Source organism: Procambarus clarkii, chromosome 41 (assembly GCF_040958095.1).
Source record: "Procambarus clarkii isolate CNS0578487 chromosome 41, FALCON_Pclarkii_2.0, whole genome shotgun sequence".
NCBI classification, from domain to species: domain Eukaryota; kingdom Metazoa; phylum Arthropoda; class Malacostraca; order Decapoda; family Cambaridae; genus Procambarus; species Procambarus clarkii.
In genome coordinates, this window is record NC_091190.1 from 14603848 (window position 1) to 14630230 (window position 26383).

The 26383-nt window shown below is 35.2% G+C and overlaps 2 protein-coding genes across 16 annotated transcripts in view; both read right to left on the reverse strand.

The window, feature by feature from the left end:
* Mettl2 (methyltransferase-like protein) lies at positions 1–11895 on the reverse strand. Of its 2 annotated transcripts, XM_069339374.1 has the most exons (8): positions 11768–11888; positions 9769–9926; positions 7158–7323; positions 5544–5696; positions 3965–4498; positions 3316–3429; positions 2554–2726; positions 1–947 (listed from the first exon to the last, which is right to left on the reverse strand). In XM_069339374.1, the coding sequence occupies exons 2-8, from the start codon at positions 9788–9790 to the stop codon at positions 787–789; spliced, it is 1323 nt and encodes a 440-aa protein (XP_069195475.1). In that variant the 5' UTR covers positions 9791–9926; positions 11768–11888; the 3' UTR covers positions 1–786. The 2 variants fall into 2 exon arrangements, with proteins under 2 accessions (XP_069195475.1, XP_045602805.1); XM_045746849.2 differs by lacking the exon at positions 7158–7323 and having other exon boundaries at positions 11768–11895.
* LOC123761029 (vacuolar protein-sorting-associated protein 36) overlaps positions 9868–26383 on the reverse strand; it is a 19228-nt gene continuing 2712 nt past the window's right edge. For 4 of the 14 annotated variants that reach the window (XR_006773199.2, XR_006773201.2, XR_006773203.2 and 1 more), the window contains exons 3-4: positions 15425–15547; positions 13847–13860 (exon numbers count right to left, since the gene is read on the reverse strand). Coding sequence is in view for 9 of the 14 variants with exons in the window: in XM_045746850.2 (XP_045602806.1) it covers positions 21665–22822 (1158 nt within the window). In the remaining 5 variants the exon portion in view is untranslated. Of the gene's footprint in view, positions 10001–13398; positions 13861–15424; positions 15548–17275; positions 17463–18945; positions 22948–26383 lie in introns of those variants that run through there. The other 10 variants (XM_045746850.2, XM_045746851.2, XM_045746853.2 and 7 more) reach the window with 5 other exon arrangements.

Sequence of the window (26383 nt, forward strand, 5' to 3'; positions counted from 1 at the left end):
TTACACAGTAAATTATTTATTATGACACTGGTAAAATTATAATGAAACTTATGACAAAATATTACATTTAAATTTGCATTGGTACATGTAAATTATTTAAAATTCTTTCACATTAGAAAACAATTTTCTTACTTAAGAGTTAAATCAACCCATCCTCCGTATAGACAGTTCGTTATAACACTAAAGGGACACAGTTCATTAATGAACTGCACAAATAGTTCATTAATGAACTTGTTTCAGCTGTTACATTAGCCTCCCCAAATAATCTCCTTAAACAATGAATTAGTTTTCTCTAAGTTAACCTTATTTACCCGAGGGCCACTAACCCTAGTGGCCTCGATGAGGACAGGAAGCTGGCAGCTTGTGTTAAGAAAAACCTAGTAAAATAATAATTGTAATTATTTGCACACAATCAATTTTTATATCTGCATTCTGAGGGTTAAAGGACCCTGCAGAGATGCCTTAGTTTCCATGTCTCTGGTATTTTATGTCTTCTTGTCCCAAACTTTTGAAACGAGCGAAGGATACCCATTTTACTTCCCTTGATATCTATGTGGTGATAAAGGCCAATTGGTTTCCTAGCTATCACAATGTTTTGAATACTGGTGCTTTAAATGCATGGAAGATAGTCAAATGGTAATAATATACATTCAGCAATTGAAATCTGTGCACAGTTTCTTCCTTTAATAAGAACCCTTGTTATATACAGCATTTAGTCAGCTGACTTGGATCATATCTATCAGCTATATAGTTAACTTATAAACAGATAAGCCAACACCTTATATTCTATGTAATGGGCTGGTTAACAATAACTGGTTTGCGATACTTGGCTTGAACCCACACTCTATACATGATAAGCTGCTTTCCTCTGTTAACTTGCAGGCGGCGATCTACTAGGTTTTGCACTTCCTCCAATCCTGCTCCAGTCATGAGATCTCGAACTTCTTCTGCAAATATAATAAACACAGCGTTGAATGTAATTAAACTCTTTCTGATAAAAGCCCCGGTGGCTCCCTGAAGCTATTTCACAAAGTTTACTCCACTTAAACCAGGGATGGGGAACATCTGGCGCTCAGGTCGTATAAAACCCACAAAATCATTTGGTCTGGCTCTGCTAAGTCAACAACAAGCAGGACTCAAAATTAAATTCAATAAATCTAGGAGCTTTTTTCATAGCAACATAAATTTTATTAAGTGAATCATAATAATAACAAATTTTGAGGGACAAGCAAGGAACAGGATAGACAGAACACATACCAGACATAAATTTATGGCATAATTATGAAAATCAAAAATTTTAAATTTTGAAAATGTGTTTTTGGTGTGAGTGTCCTTTTTGGTGATTATTTGATACACACACACACACACGTGCTGCGCATGTATGTGAACATAAAGGCCAAACCAGTGATGTATGCTGCCTGCCCAACCTGCTGAAAGAGGTGGACCCACAGAAAAATGCCCATGTTCGGATACTAGGCCAGAAATCAAGGCTAAGCTGGTCACCAAGGAGCTAGATGGATCACCCTCCCCGAGTACGACTTTATTTTGGACAAGACATATAAGATGGCAGCTGCCTGAAATGCTTCCACCTCAGAAGCAGAATCAGAGAGGATCAGAACCTATGAGGAACAATCCCCACAGGGCCCAATGAACTAAGGTATCAAATGGTGACTGTGGTGTGTTGTATAAACAAAATGTTTGAACCCCAAGTGCACCCCAACACAACCGACTTGAATGCCCCCAACCACAGGCCTAAACAGAGGAGTCAATTAACCCTTGACATACCTGAAGAAAGGCACTCCACCATAGGGGCTGGGCCTTGAAAGGGTGAACTCCCAAATATACTAGAGAAGGTGCTCTGTCAATGCAAGGGCAGTGCAAAATGAACACTCAAGGAACTAACTGTTGGACACATGCAGTTTGAAGCATCAAATGCAAAGTCCCCACAGCAAAACTTGATAGAAAAACATGCTTGTGAATCAAATATGCTAAATTTGAATAATACACAAGCAAATGATTCCCACAGGAGAAGTCCTAAGATGGCACACACTTAGCTTAGAAACACTGGGACCCGCCACAAGAAATGGAGACCATGGAGTACTATTGTGTTGCACACGGCAATGCATCAGCGACAGAACTGTAAGGTGAGCTGACAGAGGACCAAGATCACAGCTGTCTGGCGGTGGTGATTAGTACTAATAGGTTTGAGCTAGTTTCGAGTGAATTTTTATATTTTGGTTTAATCATTTGAGGAGTTGTTTGGTAGTTTTGAGACTTCAAGTCTTATGAAGCCAGCAGTTGTGTTTAAAGCTTCAATGACTTTCTGGATGCTTTCCCAGTGAAATGGCTACATGTCACTTGCTCTCTGCACCTATGTAAGGGGGCCAGGTTCTATCTGTGGTTTCCAGTAGGCCAAATAGAACTAACTCCCTTTAGGGAAAGCCACCAAGCGGCTCCCCCAAAACACACAACTGTAAAAACTCTCATGGTATTCCTACCAACGATGCAGTAACAATATGAACAAATAGAATACATAAAACATTAATTATATACCTTGAGTAAAGAAGTAACATCTTGTTCCATCACCACGAACATAAAAATTATTAGAGAGACATCTTCCCTTCTTAAATCGAAGTTGTGCCAAGTCATAGCGACCATAATCACGAAATAGTAGAATACCTCCAGGACGGATGTACTCTGCCATCTTTCTCACAACCTGCTCTAATCTACAAAAGAGTAAATATGTTAGCTTATAATATTTTAATTACATGGTATAGACAGTATTATGTATGCTGTACCAAATAGTCGTACCTATATTACTAGGCCAATTTGGCATGGACAATTTTGTCTAAACACCAGAGAAATTCCTGTACGTATATTTTCAATTATTTCTCTCAAAATTAGTCTGCTTCTAATGATATCAACATATTGACTGCATGAATTAATAACTAGTTAGGTCTAGTTTTACCTATGTAATACATTTGTGAGGATTATGGCATATTTGGTTTAAGTCAGGTTGCTAAATTCTGGTGTAAATTAGATGAAGCATTTATCAATTCATATGTTAAAATCTATAAAAAATAATTTAATGAAATTTAACTTGTTAGGTAACTCTGGCTTTTAGGTATGACAGACAGACAGACAGACAGAATGAGTGATTTATGAATATGGAGATATGCAACATGAAGATATGCAACAAATCTTTTAGAGGGTAGATAATGGTGTCCTAGTTAATTTCCTAAGCAAATATTTTTTTTACCTGAATACTGTACTAGCAAAATTCAGAATATACCTAAAATATAGGATAGAACTTACTTGTCAGGAACAAGTGCAGAGAGGACAAATATACAGACAATAACATCTAAACTAGCTTTAGGGAAGGGTGTCTGCCAGTCTTCACTCGTCACATCACATACAAAAGCATAACATCTGAAAAAAAAAGTAAATGATGTTGCAAAAACAAATGAATATATATGCTAAAGAACAAATTTAAATGAAAATCATAACTATTAAGAGCCCTGTTAATCTCAGTTGTCCATGAGAGTCACTGACACGGCAAAAATGGAAACACAATGGCTAATATGTTTAACAAGTGAGGAGCTTAGTGTGCAGAGGACTAACTGGAAAGGAGACTTGAGTAGCAAACAAGAGAAACTGTTTTAAAATAGAGGAACTTGTCTTATAATTAAATGAACTAGAGCTCTTCGGTATTCTGGATATTTATTCTGACTACGTTAAAGCATGAAGATGTAGAGACGATTAGTTAGTTTGCATAATCTTCTCCAAATATACTAATTACTGTACATTTAAACTAGTACAGTATATTCTAATTATGCCAACCTGTTTAAAAATATTAGAAATTCCATTAGTGATATATAAATACAGTAGATGAAAAACACTCAAATATTTTGACTATACAGTACAGTAATTATCATTGATATAATGCTTAAATTAAAGAACCCACCTGTTGTCTTTATAATCTGGAGACTCTTTAACAAGGTTAATAGCTGTACTGGAGAAATCACAGCAGTAGAGAAACAGATCTTTATTATTGTTAGTTTTGAGAATGGGAAAGACTGTGTTACCAACACCACATCCCACTTCAAGAATGCGGAATTTAGCTTTTTCTCCTGGGTAAATTTCCTCTGCCACTGCATTTGTATTAACAATATTTATATCCTTACATTCACTTCTTGTATCATCTTCATCATTACAGTGCAAGGTTTCAGTAGGCTCAGTTAAGTGTAGTTTTTTCTCAGCTAAATTCTCTATTTCCACAGAGTCACACTTCTCACTGCCATCTTTTTTCATCATCAGTGTTTCAGAATCTTTATCTGCACATGCTAGCTGATGATAGTCAACAGCATGTTCATCTTGTATAATTTGTAAATTCGAGTCTAATGCCTCCGAAGAGTTAAGCTTCACTGGAAAAGTATGAGCCAAGTGTGGTGCTAATTCCGGAAATTCTGTGAAGAGCCAGTGTCGATCTTTGAAGAACCTGGAAGATAAAAAGATTTTTTATTATTATTTTTATTTATACACTTCATTATCACCATGACTTATCTTATTAACATCCTGAAACCTGCAGTGTCCTAATTAGACAAAGGTTTACTTGACACAGCTGTAAATTAACTCACCTAATCAATAAAATATCTTCTCTGTATTACTTACTGGTGTTACTGTATTTCTAAAGTCAGGAAAACTAGTAATGTCACAAGAATGTAGCTTAGCATGGACTTGCAGTACAGACAAATCCATTGATAGTCTGGCTCCAAATATAAGGAACATACAGCATGTATGAGTATTAATAATAATCAGGTACAGCATATTGCTTTATTGAGAAAGAGTGAAAAATGTGAACTTTTGAATATCTGGAAAATAACCCATATTTTTCATGTACAGTACAGAACAGTACTTTTAAAATTAATCTGAGCATTCATTGCTTTAAACAGGGCTTACAGGAATATGACATCCATGCAAATAAAAGGCTGCTTGATTACTTGATACTAATTAGATCAAGCATGTGGTTTTCTAAATTATAATTGATTAATTATGACAATAACTGGGAGAATTTGACAACATGGCTCATGTTCTTATCACAAACTTATGTTTATGAAGAAATAATTATTATATTGTAACCTTCATTGACTAATACTGTACTAATTTTTAACTACAGTACTTTGTAGATGGCTTACTCAAATAGATGCATCTGAATTGAACATGTGCCATTTTGGATACACTCTTGTCTTGTCAGACGTCACAACTGACATAATACCTGCTTTGCTTGTTATGCAGACAAAAGGATTATGGTACAGTACAGTTTGCCACTTTCCCTATGTATTTATATGACTAGCCTTTCCTTCCAGCAGATCTTCTTTACGTGAGAAACAGCAGAACATATTTGTCAACCCCATATTGGTTTAATGTAGGGTGATATAGAATATTTGAGATGTTATTCCTCTGTTAATTTGATTGACCAATTTGGGCAATATGGGTAGCATAGTTCCCTCATAAACATAGACCATTAAAATAATAAGTTTTACCTATTTTGATGAACACTGTAAAAATTATCCCACTGGTCAGCTGCATCCTGTTCTAGCCTCTGAATATCTTCAGCACTCAGTGTCACTTCAGAGTTCTCCAGTACCTTTGACTTAGCAATGGCCTCTTGATTTTCATCCCAAACAACATTATCCCTGTAGAGTTAGAAAAGTTGATGATCCATAATTGTTTACATTAATGAAATACAAATATGCTCCCATATACGATCCAAAGTGTCTCTACCTACAGTATTAATAAGTTAATGTGAATACATTTTCATAATTAATCATTCCTATTTGTTATTTTGTTATGACAAGAATGACATGCATTACAATGTTTTGGCTAAAAACTAGAGACCAATCTCACTACCATCACATACATAATAAATGTTTTTGAAAACATGATTAGGAATCAAATCTCGAATTTTAAGAAGAACAATATACTTCAGAATCCAGGTTAACATGGATTTAGAGTGGGACAATTTTGTATGTCACAATTACTCAACTACTTGAGAAAATCATGGAAGCATTAGAAAATGCAGAATTATATTGTCTGATGACCTGACATTTGGTGAACATAACAAAGCAAATATGGGATTAGCCAGGGAAATGAAATGATGGATTATGAGAACATTCAAATCCAGGGATTCCACCACAATGCTAATACTATTTAAATCACTGGTTCTTTCCTGCCTTGAGAACTGCTCAGTATTCACTTCTCTCAAAGCAGGAGAGTTCTGAAAAAGAGGGAATACAAAGAACATATATGGCAGAGCATGCACAAACACCATAAAACACCTAAATTATTGGTACCAACTCAAAATCTACTCTCTGGAAGGAGAGATGAGAGGTATCAAATAATATACAGTATGCAGCACATGAAAGATATCAATATTTGGGATCTGGAAGGCCAGGTCCAAATTTGCTTTGTAAAGTAACAACATACTGGCACAAATGATACAGAAGGAAATATAGAATAGAACCAGTGAAGAGCATTTTTGCCATAGGCACAATCAGAGAGCACTGTATGAACATCAGAGGTCCACTGCAGTTCAATACTCTCCTAGCAAACATAAAAAATATTGCTAGAACAAAGTTAGACATCTTCAAGTAGCAGTTAGACAAGTTCCTGCAAGAAGTACCAGACCAACCAAGTTGTTATTGAGATGTGAGTCTGCAGGCTGCTTCAAGCATCAGCCTATTGGACCACATTATCACACATCAAGCCTGGCCCCAGACCAGGCTTGGGAAGAAGAATTCCTGAAACCCCTCTCCAGGTAAACTCCAGGTAAGGGAATTCCAACTGAAACATGAGCTTAAATGCAGTAAATGAAAACTTGTAACTAAATATATACAGTATATATATATACAGTATATATATTATAGGTTTACACAGTTCTAAATCCAAACACCAATGAAGTGTGATTTAATCCTTCCTGAAACTAAATATCAGTACAGTATAGTAATTAAATTTTATATTTAGGCTACTAATTCAAGTTAACAACTATAGTTAACTGTAAAATGATGAAAATATATCTCTGTCTGTATGGTAGTTTACATGTAATGTAAAACATACAAGTTACCACTACCCTTAATGTACAGTATATAATTTCTTACCAATTGTTATACTTGAAAACCATTTTCCAATCCTTCAGTTCCCTCCCTCCCCCCTGTGGCCGACGTCGTCCATTTGTTTTGCTGGTCAAACACCGCCCCAAGAGGTAAGTTCCATTACTCCACACTCTTAAAAGCTTACTCATTGGGCCAATAAGATGTCGAAGATCTGAAATGAGTGTGTAAAGGAGCTTCGTTTTCTGGAGAATAATAAAGACAAGGCATGAGAAGCCTTGTCCATCGGCTAGGGTGGGGCAAGTCACAGGTGCCTCTACTATGGACTGGGGTGGGGTGGGAAGTTACAAAACTTCATCCGAAATGAAGTTTGATTTAATGTTCCTAAATACAGTTGCACCTCTAAAATCTGGACCTCTCTGTAACGGATCCCTCTAAACAATGGACTAACATTCTTCAGCTATGTTATTGTGACTCATCATCTGCTAAATTAAGTCAATCTAAATTAAGCCAATCTTCCCTCAAAAAAATTTATTTGTTAGAAAGAAGTGTTGATCCTGGGACTGGGGAGGTTGGGAACAGGGGCAGGAGCAGTGTCAAATCTGTATTATTAGGTAAAATAATTTCCTGCAGATCATATTTTTTTCTAAATTTTGTATATTGTGCTTTTTAATTGTTCAATTAAGGTCAGAATTTAGGCTAATGCAAGTGCCAGAAATTTTTCTGAAAACAATTATGAAATTATATCTATGTTATTTATTGGAAGTAGTTCCAAATATAATTTTTAGATTATCATGAATTAGAGAAAGAGTTCTGGGCATAAGAAAGACAATAGGGTTGGTTCATTTACAACATTTATAAAATAGAATTAAAGGGGCTGGATCCTGATAAATACTGGTAATGAAGGTTAAAATGAAACTTTGTTCTATTGAAATTCGCTGATAGAGCATGAGATTGTTCCAATTTGTATCCACAATTTCCTCCTGTGCTCCAATAGCCATAAGCCATAATTCCCATTTGAATTATTAAGTACTGTGTTTTTAAACATACACACCTCACTGTAGCAATATTAAATAATTGTAAAGTACTATTTAGGGGTTAATATGGCTGCAATTATTTTTTAAGTTTCATTCATAAACACAACACTAAGATAAACAAGGGGTGCCTTGGGAAAGTTATTCAGCATATTTAAAGCTAAATTTTATGGTTCATTTTCATTCTGAGTTGGTTCAGTTTTTGCTCACCCAGGAATGGCCCAGCAGCTTTTTAGAAATGATGTTACATTGCTGGGGCATGGGAAATAAGCTAAACATGATGAAATATTTTTGCTCAAGTGTTCTCCTGGTACTTGTCCATTGTTTGAAAAGTCAAAATGAAAATTTTGGTCAGTGAAATTTGCTGATAGTGTGTAGGAAAATTAGGGTATGAATGATAACTCCTTTAACTCTCAGTGTGGTCATTGTCAAACGTTGATTCACAGAGTAATGCGGTTCAATAATAATCATTGGTATGTTTTTCGATTGTGAGTGGGCTTACTAAGAGATGAGCATAATTGTTAATATTTCCTATAAATTGAGTAATTTTTATGGTAGATGTACAGTACTTGGAATTAACTTAATGCAGTACTGATATTATAAAATGAATCACTCTACATGCTATTTTCACCGATATTCAGCTATAATAAAATTATAATTTACATGACTCGAGTTTTGTTGGTGGGGCTTAGTTAAATACACGTACATATGAACAAACAAACTGAAACACGTTATTGATCAAATATATTTACCCTGCATTATTGGTAAGGAAAACTGAAGGTGATTGCAATAACTGAAGTTAAAAATACACTCATTTTATAAGGAAATACAGTATAACCATAGAAGAAAATTAACCCCTCAAATTTTACCCAAATTGATCTCCAGTTTAAAAAATATGATGAATATTTTAACAAAATTCTTAGTGTTATTAGTAAGGAAAAGTGAAGATGTTTGCACATAACTATAGTTGAAAATAACTAATTTTATTAGGAAATAAGACTATCAAGCCAAATTAAAATTCCTCAAATTTTATCCAAATCGAACTACACTTTTAAAAATCAATCGTATATTTAAAATATTTTCCTAGTATTATTGCTAAGGAAAATTGAAGGTGATTATACACAACTGAAGGTAATTGCACATACAGTAAATACTGTAAATGAAGTTAGAAATATACCTGTTTTATAAGGAAATCTGGATACAAAGGAAACCAAAATTTACTAAAATTTTACATATATTGTTCTCTATAGTTTCAAAAGTAATACAGATATTGGTACAGTAAATTGAAGGCATTTGCACATGACTGAAGTTTATGAAGGTCAAGAAGCTAAGAAAGGAAAAAAAAAAAGATTGACCAGGATGATTTAAAGAAATAGTACTGTATTCACCTAGTTGTGCTTGCGGGGGTTGAGCTCTGCTCTTTCGGCCCGCCTCTCAACTATCAATCAACTGTGTAGTGTGTGTGTGTGTGTATGAAGGAGCAGGGAAATGAGACGAATGGTGAAAGTAGTAATTTAGCAATTTAGCAGATATGTGAATACAATACAGTGCTTTGGTATTTAATATTATATACTGTACTATACACTAGTATATAAATATTACCTCATTTTGATGTAAACACTTACCAGGCATTATGTTCAAATACATTTTTCTTGTCTTTCAAGAATCTGGTCCCAAACTGTGGTCGTTTCCCTGGACAATCATGTTCTTCGTTTTCCGACATCTTCAATTAACCCAATAATGTACTGCAACCAATTTATGTGAAGGTTTCTTCTTTATTATACTGTACATGAAATTTACAGGATGGTTTCAGTAAGGAAATACTTTTGGACTTGATTCATTACTATGGCTTTAGATCTGAAATTTTACATAATAAATCATTACTTTTCTTTAACACAATATAATTTGAAATATATTTTGTATGGTGGCATTCATTTATAAAAACAAAGATTTAAGTACTATATTTGTTTCACCAGCTTCAGCAGGTAAAATAGAGGTATAATGCTGAAAATTGAAATACTGTAGTAGTGTTCTATACTAAAAAGAGTACAGCACATTTCTAAGACAATAATTCCAAATATATTATAAATAAAATACATTTAACCATTCCTACTAAAAGTAAAAAACTAATAATTGCAAAATTCCTAGGGAATTGTTTTTAACCAAGGTTCTGGCATTGAGGCGTGTGTATAAGTTTAAAATCAGATATACAGTACAGTACATATTAATTTGCAAGCTGTTGCTTAAGGCACCTGACAGCTGGGTGGACAGTGCTTCGGATTCGTAGTCCTGAGGTTCCGGGTTCGATCCCTGGTGGAGGCAGAGACAAATGGGCAAAATGTTTCTTTCACCCTGATGCCCCTGTTACCTAGCAGTAAATAGGTACCTGGGAGTTAGACAGCTGCTACGGACTGCTTCCTGGGGATGGAGGCCTGGTGAAGGACCGAGCTGCGGGGACACGAAGCCCCGAAATTATCTCAAGATAACCTCAAGAAATTCCCACCATCCTCCCCAAGGATTATTAAATGTGGTATTACATTGTGCTTGATTTTTGTTATTAATTTTATAAAATTTACTCTTGTGATACATATTGACATTAGGCATCAACCGGCAATCAAGAAAAAGTCAGGAAAGTTTTCTGTTTTCTTCAAAGCAGAAAACGACACGAAGGATAGATGCCAGAGTGACAGAAGGCCCACCAAGCCACATCATTCTGCCAACTCAAGAAAGACAGATGTGAAACCAAGATGTCCTCTACCCAAATATCAGTCGAGAGCCTCAAACCATTTAGATAGGTCATGCAGCTGATCCTTTGGAAGAGGTGGAGTCTTGGGAAGGGAAGGAAGTCGGGACAATGAACCAGACATCAGTGCTGGAAACGCTATGCATATTAATGGCTTTTAGACATAGTATATACTAGCACTATCTACAAATCCAACATGGTTTGTAACTCTTTTTGTATGTATGTATGTTTATACTTTTACCTGAATAAACATTAAAATAATCAATAAATTTAGTGATTTTACTATTCAACTCATTATTTATTCCGTTATTATTGTTAACTCCTGACTATTATTACTGGCCGTCTTTGAAGTACACGTCATCTTGAATGCAAAATATATATATTAGCTGCTCCCATTAACTTAGGAGATGGGTAAAGCTTTCTTATAGTGCAGATAGAAGATATTTGCTTGTGCAATTGCTATTCTTGCACGCATCACCTATACTCGAAATATTGTACATAAACATTAATAAAACTTTAGCAATTAAATTTTTTTTTTATAAAATTTGCAAACTAAAGAATCGTGTGCTGAAATTCACCTCCAAAACTCCATTAATACAATAGTGCCAGGAAACTCAAACGGTACCAAAGTTTCTCTGTCAATACCAGGTTCGTATCCTGGCCAGGGAGAATTTTTTTTTATTGTTGCCGCCAGAGGCGGCTAGTTTATTGTGCACCCCATACTCATCCTGTGAGCGGTAGCGCAAATAGCATTAGAGGACACAAAAGGTCTCAGACCTCATCTTAGAAGCACCAATACTGTAGCCTCTGTTCACCTAGCGGTGAAGGGTTAAACAATTTTGCGGGTCCTATTCCTAAGAAAATTAGTATTATTTACTTACCCGAAATGCTATGCATGCAAGTGGCTGTACAAGAATGTAGGAACTTTTGTATATACAGTATAAATAAATAAATGCGAGCGTCGTCACGCCATGCTCGACACGGCTCAGGTTGTTGTTCTCTGACGAAATGATCGCTTCTTTCTCTCACACCGCTCCCATTTTCTTTTATAGACAATGATGCGTAAACTTGGCTAAACTGTATGTTGTTTAATTTGAGCTACATATTTTTTATTAAGCATATTGGAAGATACTCTTGTACTCTACGCAGATTTTGTTAGTGGAAGCTAATAGATCGAGCTCGCATTTGATGTTTTCTCCAGATTCCATGTATGATTAACCATCCTGTGAGATGGAAATATTAGATAGACTCCCAGCTAGTTTTTGATCTACACTTCGTAATCTTTCATATAGAATCGGGTTGCAGCCCATTGCTGTGTATACTTAAGCTTGTTAATAAAAACAAATAAGCATACACTAGGCTGAACTATATACCAGCAGAACAAGCTGCACTGCACACCACTGTGCACTCTACAGTTCTCTAATTCTCACTTATCAAACAAATATTTACCACCACTAGTAATGTGTATACGTTATTTAGTAACGTATTTTATTATACATCTTTCAGTATTACCCTAAAATTTATTATGTAACCCATCATTATATTCTAGCTTTATTACATTTCTTAATTATAGAGGCTTAAAGCATGTATTTCAACTATACTGTACCACATTTACCTTTAGGTCATTCTCCAGTGGCCTTGACAGACAGTAAGTCGCCGGCTTGTCAAAGGTCCCTCCATTGTACCTGAGGATTTTTTTTTCCAGCTGGATTTTGAACTGACAATGTCGGCATTTATGGATTAGAGGGGTAGGTGTTCCATTGGTATCAAGTGAATTTGCTTGAAGGCCACTATCTCTCTAGTGGCCCCAACAGGGATTATGTCAGCAGTTTGTGAAAGCTTCCCCCATTCCTCCCAAGGATAATTTTCTATCTAGAAGGTAAAAAAGTATCTCCCATTTTCTGTCTTACATGCTGCCTTGTTGAGCTTGAAGCTGTTGCCCCTTGTGTGTGTTACATTTGATCCTTTAAACAAGTGGTCTGGATTAATATCAAAGTTATTATAGTACTTTATTTTAAAGGTTTCAATGAGATTAACCCTATCATATCTGGTGTGTACCTTCAGTGATCTGTGAAGATAACCCGATAAGGTAGTAACACAAACTAACATTAACAATACTGGTACTGTATGTTTATTCTGAGTAAATTACTGAGAATAAGAGACAGAATAAGTATTATAAGTAAGACACAAAGAAGTGAGAATGTTATTGTAGATAGACAATAGATGCTGCAGGTCAAGAAGTATTGCAGCAGGTGTCCCAGTGTTGATAAAGTTTGTGACCAGCCAGAAATGGAATGCTGTAGGATGAGATATCAATGATACTGTGGGGACAAGACATATTGGCCCACTTAAGGAAGCTCCTATTTATATCTAACCAAGCTCATTCTTATATACAGTACTTGTATACAGTACAGCAGTTGACTTAGGTATATAGACATTTTTATTTTTCATGCAACCATTGTAATGGTGTTAAATGTAGAGTACAGTAATAGGTAAATAAAGAGGCATGAACTGTTACCAAATATTATATATTTTAATTTATAATTTACCCACCATGAAGGGTAGAAATGAAAAGAATATTGTCATTTTCTTCTATTATGTAGTCTAACTGGCCATGAAGCTCCCAGTCAGCATCATTAATCAATACGAGGATTCCTGGTCGAACAGAATTACCTTGAAGAAACAGCTCTGGCCTATCCTGTATAAGATTATCTTTAATCCACACCAGCAGTTTGCCCACAGTCCACTTTGGGCCATCTAAGTCAACAAAATGTTGGGACACATTATTGACTAATAGCTCAGCACCACCTTTAAACTCTATTGTGACTTTCATATTGTACCTCTGATAATAGGCTTTTGCTAGACTAAAGTGGCTTGATTTTAATTGAAGAAAATTAATCGTTGAATGCCTCTTTATGTCTATTAGATGTTCACAAATGAGATGGAGCCAAAACTAACGTTGCATGTCTCTCACCTGTCAAGAAAAAAAATTAACTATAGTAGATGGCATCCAGTAATTATGGAAAATGCATGTGAACACAGTACAGAATACCTGTATATACATATTTAGTTTTTATATTCTTTTAAGACTATAAAACATTGTCTGGTCCTGGAAACTCGTTGGGCTTTAGTTTTCAACTTTTTAATAATTTCTCCCATTAACCTGTCATTTTCACCAAATCCTTAGATTAGTCCAATCTTAGGTAAAAGTACCAATTTCTTTTTAAGTAAACATGGAGACAAAGTACTTACAGTACAATATTTAGAATATCACCCACTTCTTTGCCATTGCCAACTATTGTACTTAAACTGTCTTATTTTTCAATGATGCAGTCTCCTCCCTAATCTTTGGTTTGCTTTGCTAATACAGTACAGCTGATAGAACCCCTTTAGGAATACACTTTGTAATCTGTAACAACAGAATCCATTTGAACAGACTACCATTCTATATTGTTTCACATCAATTCTACTCCACCAGCAACTCATCTATGGTATACTTCAACAACTCAAACCAGAGATCAACTTCAACTGAAGCTCTTTTATGAAGTCTTTGTGAGCTTGATAATTGCTTGGAGACTGATCTGAGACTGAGTATGAGCACATTGAAATGATAGCTCTTCTTCTGTTACAAGTTCTAACCAATATCTTTGAAGTGAGGATTTATAAGGATGTCAATAAGCATCCAGGAGATTTATGGATATCAACCAAGCCTATCAGTGAAAAGATTTTCTGACCAAGGCCAATGTAGCCATTCTCAGTGACAAGCAAGGAATATACTGTACAGTACATGTTAACTTCTGACAGCTCCAGAATCATATGCAATTTGGGAGAATTCACTCCGGAGATCACATCTTTCTCCATCGTCTCTGATATGATTGCTTAACAGAGGGAAGGTCAGCTGTGCTCAGCCTAAGAATGTAACTAGCACTTGGGTTAATGTCAGTAATTTTCCTTAGAAACTACAAGCAGTGCTAAAGCATCCCTGACCTAGGTCTGGCTGAACATCTGCAACTAATGTTCCCTATACCTTGGCATACAATTCTTGATTACATACAAAAAGAGCTGCTGCACAAACTCAACAGGTTTACCATGCCATGGCCTCTGAATTTCTACTTCATCCCTTCATTTCCATTAAGCACATAATTATTTGGTTAAATTTACATTGTAAATTAATAGATGGGGCTAGATAATTTAATATTAATAACAAAATGTTAAGATTCATATTTTTAGACTGTGAGAAGACATCAACCTAACTTTATGAAAAACAGGTGCTATTTAGCAAAACTCTACTTTAATTTTTTTTTAAAGAATTCGATGTTAAAATTGCTGAAGACTGAAGAAAGAGGCAAGTGCATTGCCATCAACAATTATTTTTGCAACAATATTCAATACAAAATTAGACTTATTAACATACAATTGACAAATTAAATTTTGGAAGGAAGTTTTCATGACACCACTTTAAAGGGAGATCCCAGAGATACTAGAATTTCAGACATTTTGGAGGACAAAGAGAACTTGATTAAATATGATACAGGTACCTGTTCCTTTACATTTTCAAGGGCATATACAGATCGTTGAATAGACTCATGTTGATATCCAAGATGAGCTAGAAGCAGAGTCAGCCTTTGAAGATTTTCTTCAGAATTCTTCATAGCATGCTCCTGAGGAAAAAAATAATTAGATAAGGTAATGTTCATGACATCAGAAGGCTTATACTGTATAACATTTTTAAATAAATTATACTGTACTGTACAGTATTTGAAGATTTGCATAAACAGAAAACCCTCAAAATGTTTAAGGACTTCAATTATACGGTACATTTTACACTATATAGTACAGTGCAATAATTAACTTATTACTTTTTGAACCACAATACATGTACTGTACTGTTCTGTATTAACTTACTTTCCAATGAATTAAAACTGTCCAACCTATACTTTATTTAGAAGTAGAACAATGAAGTATCGAATTGCATCTTCATAATATCCCACCTTGTGCTACAACTCACCCAGTATATTACAGTATAGACATGCAACTCCATCAATATAATTTATCATTTTATGCTGAGGTAGTTATGTGAAAAAGTTTTGTTACAATGAACCTATCATTACATCTATTTATTAGCTTAAGGGCCTGCAGTAATACTGATAGAAGCTATACTGGGCTGAGAGAGCTAAGGATATACTGTAATAATTAAAGGAATATTGTGAAATTTCAGGAATTTGAAACTTCCTGAAATTTCAGGAATTTCCAATTTTTGAGCTTGCAACTTTTGAGCGTTAGAAAGATTGTATAAATCTAACTTTGGTAAGGTCTTTAAGGTAAATAAATATTCAGATGAAAAGTGTCAAAATAAGGGCCTAAAAATTACTGTATATGATTTGAATTTTGTGGGCAGAGCTTAGTTGAACATGCATGCATATGACCAAACTAACTGAAACATGTCACCAATCAATTTTCTTAAGAATGGACCAATTTCAAAGTTTCAAATACACAAAACTGATTTATTATTGCAAAACCATCACAAATCATATGGAAACTACACAATGTCTGTACGAGGTTAACACATCTATTGCATATACAGCAATTCAAGAATAATGAGTAAGAAAATGTTATCTTGTTATTGGAAGACTTCTATTTTTAGTAAAGGGAAGTGCACTTTAAACCACTGTTCAAAAAACAATTTCGATGGTAGATTACATTTCCACTTAAAATCTATTCTCAAATCAAATAACCTTCAAATAAGAAAATCAACAACAACCACAAATAAACGTGCCCAAATTTAATATTTATACTACGATAAGAATATTAAATTTTCCTGAAATATAAAATATTTTGTTGAAATTGCATATCTCCAAAAATTGGTGTCTACCACTAACACTGAACACTTCTGGCACCAACTAATTGTCAGAATATTCTATTATTATTTGCCATTACTATTCTATTCAGTGTTATAATGTACCTAACAACCAAATTTACACAAATCTTCATAATTCCCATTATTGCAGAGAGGGGGGTTCTGGGAGTTCTTTTATTCCCCAAAGCTCGGTCTGGGGTCGGCTTATATTGTGATAACTTGATCTAAGAGACTGTTGCTTGGAGCTGCCCACATATATTTCAGTAGCTTTCATACTGTACATGTACTACTGTACTGTATTTCCATGCATAATCTAAAACCTAACAATGACAAAGCAAACCAGAAAATCATTGTAAATAAAAATAGAGTACAGTATAATTATGCAGAGAATCTGAACAAACTTTCTAATAAATACAAAATAAAATATCCTCATCTTTACACAAGCACTCATAATAATGATTTCCCATATGAACAGCATAACACCCTAATCTAAATACCTGTATACATATAATCAATGGTGTCTAATTCTAACCTGCAGAGCCATATTTCTTGCAGAATGAGTGAGCATATCAGCAGATTGTGATCCCCGGTTAACCTGCCTGCAGATGGAGCCCATGTTGTTAACGTTCACTTGCACACGTTCAGCCAAGCGGTTTTTTGAGTCCACAAAGAGATTCTTGGCACTGGTACTTGATGCAGATGCCATAGTACACTCAAACCTGTACACACCAAAATGAAGAGCAACCCTTTTCATACAAATCAACGTAGATCAGTACATATAACTGATATGACTACCTGATTTACCAAAGTGTCATATATAGAATATTACACAAATCAACAATGGATAAAATTCTTTGATGTCATATTTTATTTGAAAATATTACAACTTTTGATGAGTGCACAATATTACATTACTTCTGAGCACTTTGCCCTTCTTCATATTTAAGTTTTACTTCCATATATCAAGGCTGTGAATAGCATACTATTACTTGGTCCTCTTTTAACTCATACTAACATACCTTATTTTCATTATACTATTCACTGCTCCTACTGCTCTTCTCTCTTCTTTCACCTTTCACACGTCTTTTTCCACTATATCTTCCCCATTTTCATCCTACACCATCCTTTTGAATCAATTATTTATTTATTATTATATTAGACTATATACTGGAGAATTTTCCCCCACAATGTCAGGGCGGATCTCATCGAAACCTTGAAAATACTGAACAATTTGGAGAACATTGATCCGGTCAATTTCTTCAAAAGGTCAGATTTAACATGAACAAGGAGCAACAGGTTCAAGCTCAACAAACTACAATGTAGGACAGAAAACTGGAGATACTTTTTCACCCATAGGATTGTAAACCTGTGGAACTGCCTACCCACCAAAGCCATAAACATTAAAATTCTGCTGGGTTTTAAAATTCACTTGGAAAGGATCATCAGGGGCAAATGAGGGGGACCTTTGACAAGCTGCCGGCTTCCTATCCTCATTGAGGCCACTAGTATTAGTGGCCCTCAGGTAAATTCAGGTAAAGGTAAAACAGATACAGTAATTTAATGGACCAGTTTACCAGAGGCTAAACTGAACACCATCTCAGTGTGCTACTAATTTCAAATTCCATCATATATACTTCGAGCATTAGCAGATAGTTTGCTAATATATGTAAAACCTCAATGGACATTCTTGACCTATAATTTTTTTACAAGAAATGTTAAGTGAATCTAAAAAAATTGCACAAGGCTGTTTTACCTAATGCAATAGCAAAGCTTTTAATCTCATTATCTTCCACTTTTATGTTATTCATGTTATAAAAGCTTTAAATAAGGTATACACTATTATCAATATAATATCTAATAATGGGGAAGAACTGTATTCTTTTTTGTTTTTACTTCAGGTGAGTACAGGAGTAAATGACTTCTGACTTAAGTCAAGCATTACCCTACTAACTTTTCCTGGAACACGACCCGCCAATTGATTTACAACCAAGTTTCCAATTACTGGTTGGTGAACAGCCAATGATTGGCACCCACTCAACCCTCCCTGGCTGGGCCTTGACCCCAGACACAACTACTGTATAATATTAAAAGAAGAATATATATCAGGTTGTTCACAAGTTCCTTCAAAACCTGCTGACTTTCCTTACATTTTAAGACCAAAATTTAATATAAAATCTTTTTTTTTACAGGAAATAAAATATATTTGACAATATAGTTTATTTTATTTAACAAATGAGCATGTTTAACACACATTATCCAAAATAGTGTTTAGCAGTTATCGTTTTGAATTATATTGCACAATTATTATTCAACCATCCTAGGACATGCAAATACTGTACTGTAGTGACAAATTATGATTGATCCCATTTCTTTACCAGAAACAAAGGGATTATTTCTTCTTATAATCATTCATTACCTACATCTTAAGAATCTAAATGTGGCTCTACACGTTCACCTCAAAAACTGTAAAATACATGAAAAAAATTGATAAAAAGATTATCATTAATAATAATAAGGTTAATCCAAAGTTGGCTATTTTATTTCCTAAAGAATTATTTTTAGTTAAATATGGGGATACAATACTGATTGGTATCCCCCCTCCCACCTTATCTACATATTTTAATACAGTACTGTACCTATATTTATAACATACTAAATGGGATATCCCAAGGTGCCCAGTATGTATGTGTGTATACCAGTATATATATCTCTGTGATTGTGTATCAGTTTCTATACTAACCATTCAACCCTTCAAGAAGCAAGGTCGTCATTCTATACCGACTGGTAACATTGCAAGAAGCAAGGTTGTCCATTAAAACATTTACTAAATTGGTCTTTATTCCAGTCACCAAAACCCGTTTACAAACTCCTTCCCTTTCTCACCTCCCCCCAACCCCTTCTCTCCTTTCTCCACTCTTCCCCTATCCTCTCCACTTCTCTCTCACCCAACATCTACCCCTCTACTCCTCCTATCTCAACTTCCAACCTCTCCTTTCTATACCCTTCTTTTCTTCTTTCCCTCCCAACATACCACCACTCTCTCTCTCTCTCTATAGAGCGACAAGATTTTAAGGCCTGCTATAGATGACGAGACTTCTTAAAATGTGGTATTGGGGCTGACCCCGAGTGGCCTATGACACTCCTATATCCTTGTGTCATGCTGTAAGCTAGGCGAGGCTAGTCCTAAGCGCCTGACCTCCAACCTCGGACAGGCGAACAATTTTGACAACTGCTCATTATGGATAAAGATAGAATTTTCTGGGATTAATTTTTTTGTATTATGAAAAAAGATAGCATTACTACAGCATTGTCATGCTGTAGTAATAATGATCCTCACTGACTTATCAAATATTAAACATCTAACAGCAAAAAAGTAACACGATGAAATTAATTTGCCTATCAGGTGACCTGCAGCACAGTTGGCTCAACAGATTTCATAGCAAGCCGAGACATTTGGGCACGTTTCCTTACACTTAATGCCTCTGTTCACCTAGTAGTAAATAGGTACAGGTACTTGAAAGTTAAGTGACTGTTGGGAGTTGAATCCTGGAAAAGGTCACTTGTTGGCTTAGGGGGACCTCAATAACCCTACAGGCTTCCTGTCCTCGTGAATGAGAAAATGTATTCAAACACATACAGCTTTTGCAATCTTAAAATAAATGACAATATTTTCACTTATGTATAGCTAAGCCAACTTGCATATATAATCTTTAAATCTTAAGCTGAACTCAACCAAGTGAAAACAATGAAGTGGTTTTGGTTATACAGTACATATTGTATGAAAAATCTTAAACCTTATTTAACATGTAAAGGCAGGATCAAGATGTGACAGAGGTTGAGTACATTTAAAGTGAAAAAATATCTGTCTTCATAAAATTATTTAGATACTATTCTGTACAATACCTCTGTAGATAAAATTAATGCTAATCAACTTCTAAGTAGAACTTGCATGCTCTGCTGGGTAAATTTATCAAGTATCATAGCAGTTTTCAGACACCAAAATTTACGGTTTTACAATACAGAAACCTTATTAAATGTGAACGTCTAAAGTACCGCATATTCAGAATCAAGAGAGACTATTGTAAACTTTAATTTTGTAGTGTCCTGCACACAATTTCAAATTTTATACACTGTATTTTCAGAACCAATGTAAGTTAATTTCACTGCATACATTTTTACCAAAGCACAATCTAAGAATCATTTATCTTCCTTTCACAATATTAAACACAAACTGTAACTTTCATCACAAAGCAGGAAAATTTTCCTATATACTAGAGAGCTATACATATTTAGAAAGTTTATACATTACTGTATTTGAATGTTTCCATTACAGTACAAGAGAACATATACTATTTCTCATATTGTAATTAACAATATTTTTGTATTTAACACAAGCTTGAATGTACACTTGAATGCATGCATACATACACTTACATATGCAAGAATAATCACAAAAAACATGTGATTCGGTTATGTATAAATATCCACATAGGAAAAATTAAGCAAAAATTTTGAACGTTTTCGTATCCTACGTGGACCCTTATGCACACATATGTGTGCATGCAGATATGTATACACAACGCATGTATATATTTTTGGTTCTGTTAAACACTTGCATTACTGTATTTTTAAGGTTTTTTTGACATACAAACTTAGTGAATCAACATAATTTTCTTAATAAACAATTGATATTCTAACAAGATGTAAGGCATCGCTGATATTCTATGAAATAAATTTACATCAAGTAAGGCAGCTATTGCTCATAAAAAGTGATCCAAGATTATATAAGCTTAGAGATTAAAGTTTCTTAGAATAATTAAATTCCTCTTCAGGCTATTAATAAGGTTTCCAAAAGGAACTAGTTCCCTGCGAGGTCACTCTAATTTCATTTAAAATCAAACCTATCATACCATGTGAAAACTTATGAATGTGAAAAGAACAGATTTGGGAAAAATCGTAAACCTTCATTTGACTCATCTCTCACAGCTTTAGCACATTGTTCAGCTTGTAAAAGTCTTTCCCGAGCCAAGAGAAGGGGCATACCACAATCCCTTGCCAAGTCTCCAGCTGATACTCCATCAACCTCATGGCAATTTAAAACCTCAACAGTTGCTTCTATGACCTTTTCTTGATCAAGTCCGGTAATTTGAACTACTTGAACCCCAGACTCAAATGTATGAAGATTAAGCGAGAGGCCCAATTTGTTCATGACATGACATGCTTGCATAACATCATCTGGAGATAACAACTCGAGTCCTCTAGCACGATTAATACGACAATAAACTTCTGACAGAAGCATTACACCACCTGCTTCTTTCACTGGGTTTTCCAAAGCTTGGGCAATTTCCTTGGCAAGATGGTGGTGATACCGTGTTGCTGACCCAAAAGCTTCACGTGTAACTGGGTCATCAATACCAAGACTTAGAAGATAAGATCTAAATTGAGTGGTATCGTCTGCTGATACTTCCCCAGATCGCTCTTTAATTCTATTTGAGATGCTCCTTGAAAGAGACACCATGTCCTTGGCAAGTCCCATTAAATTCTTCAGATCTTCAAAGGCACGACTTATGTTCTGGTTTGTTTCATCTTGTTTTGCTTGGATAGCACGTTCAATACCCAGAATGCCCCTATGGATTGTTTTTCCTACAGGCTGTTTTCCATGGTTAGGTGGAAGAGAAGATGTTTTTTCCCATTCACGATCACCTATATTTTTTTGAAGTGCCTGATGAAAACTGCTACACCCACCTTGTTTAAATGATAATTTTATACAAGAATTTGAACTAGCAGCTACAGGACCTGCTGGTTGAGTATGTGGTGGCTGAGCTAGATGAAGCAGCAACTTTGGACTCGATGTGAAACCACCTGCCTCTTCCTCAACTAATACAACTAGGCTAAGGTTTAGCCCTAAAGAAGAAGATTGATTTTCATGCCGCCAAAGTAACCGGTGATTTGTTAAAGTCAGGCGCCCATCATCATAGCCAGTTTTCTTGTCACCATCGTACAGTCTAATTCCATTTGCTGTTGTGCTAACAACTTCACCTGATGTTAGACTCGAGTTGCACCAATACCATCGATCCATTGTTAAGTCCTACCAAGTTCCCTTCTGCATGTGCTTTAATATCAAATATCACTAATCCCTAATTGTCTTTACCAAAATAATCCAGAAATGACAACCCTTCTGACATATGGTTCTCCTGCCACCTCCTGAAAAAAAGGAAAAAATAAAACAAATCAGAAATTACTACTTATGATTAAAAAATGGGTTCCAGCTTCAGTTGAAGTGGCAGGGAACCAACAGTCCTCCTTGTGAATTGACGAAATTAAACATCCCAAAATAATTATCTGTACACACCAAGTTTCGGAAGCATTCTTTTACACTCATGTAAATTATATACTCTATATGCAATCGATATTATTTATTCAAAGGTACCTCTGTTACTAACCATCAAGAATCCTGAGATCCATTGCTGGGCAGGGCATAAATTTTATTTTACCTGATGCTACTGTTCACCTAGCAGTAAACAGGTACCCAGGAGTTAGGAAACTATTGTGGGTTGAATTGAAGAGAAGGTAAGTAGTTGACCTTGGGAGGACCTTGATACTGTATTTTTAAGTAGAGATTTCCTGGGCCCGACAACAAACTTATTATTAAATTGCTTGTACCATCATTTTTGTACATACTGTACAATGTAAATAATGCAAACACCAAAGCTAAGCATAGGTAGTAACAACAGGAGTTATTGCATTTGAACAATTTAATAATTGAATTTTGGTAAAATTTTGAGACCAAATTCTCAATACACTATAAAACATTTTGGAGTGAAACTGTATATCTATTTTCAAAGTACAGTATGCCAACTATCTCTATATAAAACCCATTTTTATTACATAAATTGACCTTCCACTGTATAGTGAATATTTTCAATGCAAGTCTGTACACTTAAGAGCAGTAATGTAACACAAGCTTTAACTAGAGTGCATAAGTTTTGTTTCCACTGCATAAGTCCTATCTATACTGCACAGGTCATCAGCAATTACAATTTGAATAGAAGAAAAGGAATTATCAAAATATAATTGATTACAAAACCAATTTAAAATGAGAAACATGACAGTCCTTACAACTATAACTAAATGGAGGGATCATCCTAAACCAGTTCCAAGGAGACATCATCCTGAAACAGTTACAAGGAGACATCATCCTTGAACAATTACAAGGAGACATCATCCTCGAACAATTACAAGGAGACATCATCCTCGAACAATTACATGGAGACATCATATTAGTTCTTACCCATATTAGTTCTATACACTAGGTTTATAACACTTTCCAACATGACCACCCTTACGACCACATATCCATGCACATATAATGAATAACGAAGGTGACATTACACAATTCTGATGTACACCTACACATCTGAAACTTTTCACCACACTTAACAGAAGTCAACCAAGTTCATGTGTACTCAACTCTTCAAAATTCTTCTATTAACCTTGTTATATACTGTATCTTTATTACATGTCTTCTCTACAAGCCGTTTTAATACAAAAAAATTAATCCATACATCATCTTCCACGGTGGATCCCAACTTGTTTATCGCATATCAGTTTCTCACTAATTTCCTGTATTCCACTATACATGTATTTAGAAAACTAAGGCCTCTATAATTTTTACTCTCACTATGTTCTCCTATATTATTTTTTGTTTAAAGTGGTACAATTATGAAAGCACTGTCTAATCCATTAGTACTACTCCATACCTTCTGGCAAATTGTCCACACCCACTCCATTCCTTTTCTCCACATTTGATAATTTCTGCATATACTTCCTGAACACCTGCAACTTTCCAAAATTTAAGTTTTTTACCGATGCACTTACCTACTCCACAGACATCCGCCGACATGCAATTTTGCACTCTACTCAGACCATTCAATCTAATTATGTTCACACTAGCAATTCTTTCAATACATCCACCTATTGGATTTATTTAGTTATGGTTGGCATTGTCAAACCTAAATCTATAATGTACAGTGGAACCTGGAGATACAAACGTCCCTCTTTACAAATTTTTCGGGTTACAAATGCAATTTAGATGGAAAATTGGAATTGGGTTACGACCTTTGCCTCGCCTTGTGAATTTGCTGATATACGTGTGGGTCGACCAATCTCATGGTTCCTGATGGCTCGGGCGATGCGCGCCTCAGTTTACCAGTATCTAACTGCAAAGTTTTATGAAAAAACTCGCCCAGATAAAGCTGTAGTAGGCCATTGCATTGACCTTCTTAGGACAAAGTGATGTCTCACTAAAGACATGTGTTACAATGTAGGGAAAAACAAGTGTCATTAGACAGATTCTTAGTAAGACAAGCAAGCAGTGAGCCACAACCAGGTCCTAGTGGTATGCCTGCAAAACGTAGGACCGAGTACCACAGAGAAGTCATCACTGCCTGATGTTATAATGGAAGGGGACTCCCCTTCCAAACACTAACACCTCCTCTTCTCCCCCCCCCCCAAAAAAACCTCCTCACCATCTTCCATACACCAACAAGTCCTCAATAAAGGTAAGATATACATACTGTATTGCAGTACAAAATGAGTGGTATTTGGAATAAAATGTATTTTTAAGCTAATATTTTTTGGCATGTAGAATGGATTAATTCAATTTACAATATTTCTTATGGTAAAATTAAATTTGGTTAAAGATTTTTTGGTGTACGACGCATCTATGGGAACGGATTAGAATTGTAAATGAAGGTACTGTACACTAATTACAATATTTACTACATATTAACTATTATATTAATTCTACCAAGAAACAAATTTGCACATGAGAAACTAATTTCCTCTACACATCAGTTTTATATAAAATTATGGTATTTATATGGCAAAAGAGAAAAAATGAACACAGTATGTAAAGTACAAGATTTACATATACCATTTCCTGTACACCTCAATTCAACGAACTGTATGGGACCAAACCTAATTCATTGCAGCGAGGGATTCGTTGCAACCGGAGATGCCTCCAGAATGTACTGTATTTTCAATGCCCTATGGGCTAATTCCACTTATCATTATAGGTTGAAATGAAAATTTTGCTAACTACCCAAATTAACATGTCTAAAATTATTTAACATCTAGTTCATTTCTCACATTCCCAGCCTCAAAACGCATTTTCAAAGGGTAGCAGGGCCATAACCGAGTGAATGAAAACCTTACCAACTTTAAATGAAAAACCATAAAATTTGATTTTAAATTTTCTCAATAGCTTTCTGAAGGCTTCAATTGTTTCTCATAATGTTGAGTCCATCTACAAATCATCAAAAATGTGTTTGGAGCCATATAAAGAGTTACTATTGTACAAAGAAATCACATTAACATGATTTACCAATGAGAAAATCAGTAGGAGCCATGAGGTAGATTTGAACTTGTGCTCTGGGTACTCCCAAGCAAACAACTTAGACCACTACACCATGACATGGTAAAAGCAATGGCTTCTACTGATTTTTTTCATTGATACATAATGTTAATTTGATTTCTTTGTGGATTTGAAGAGAAGCATTGGAGGTAGAACTCCTAGACTACAACCAGAGTGCATGGGGGCACTGTGTGAAGCCCTGGTTAGGCTTCAGTTGGAAGCCTC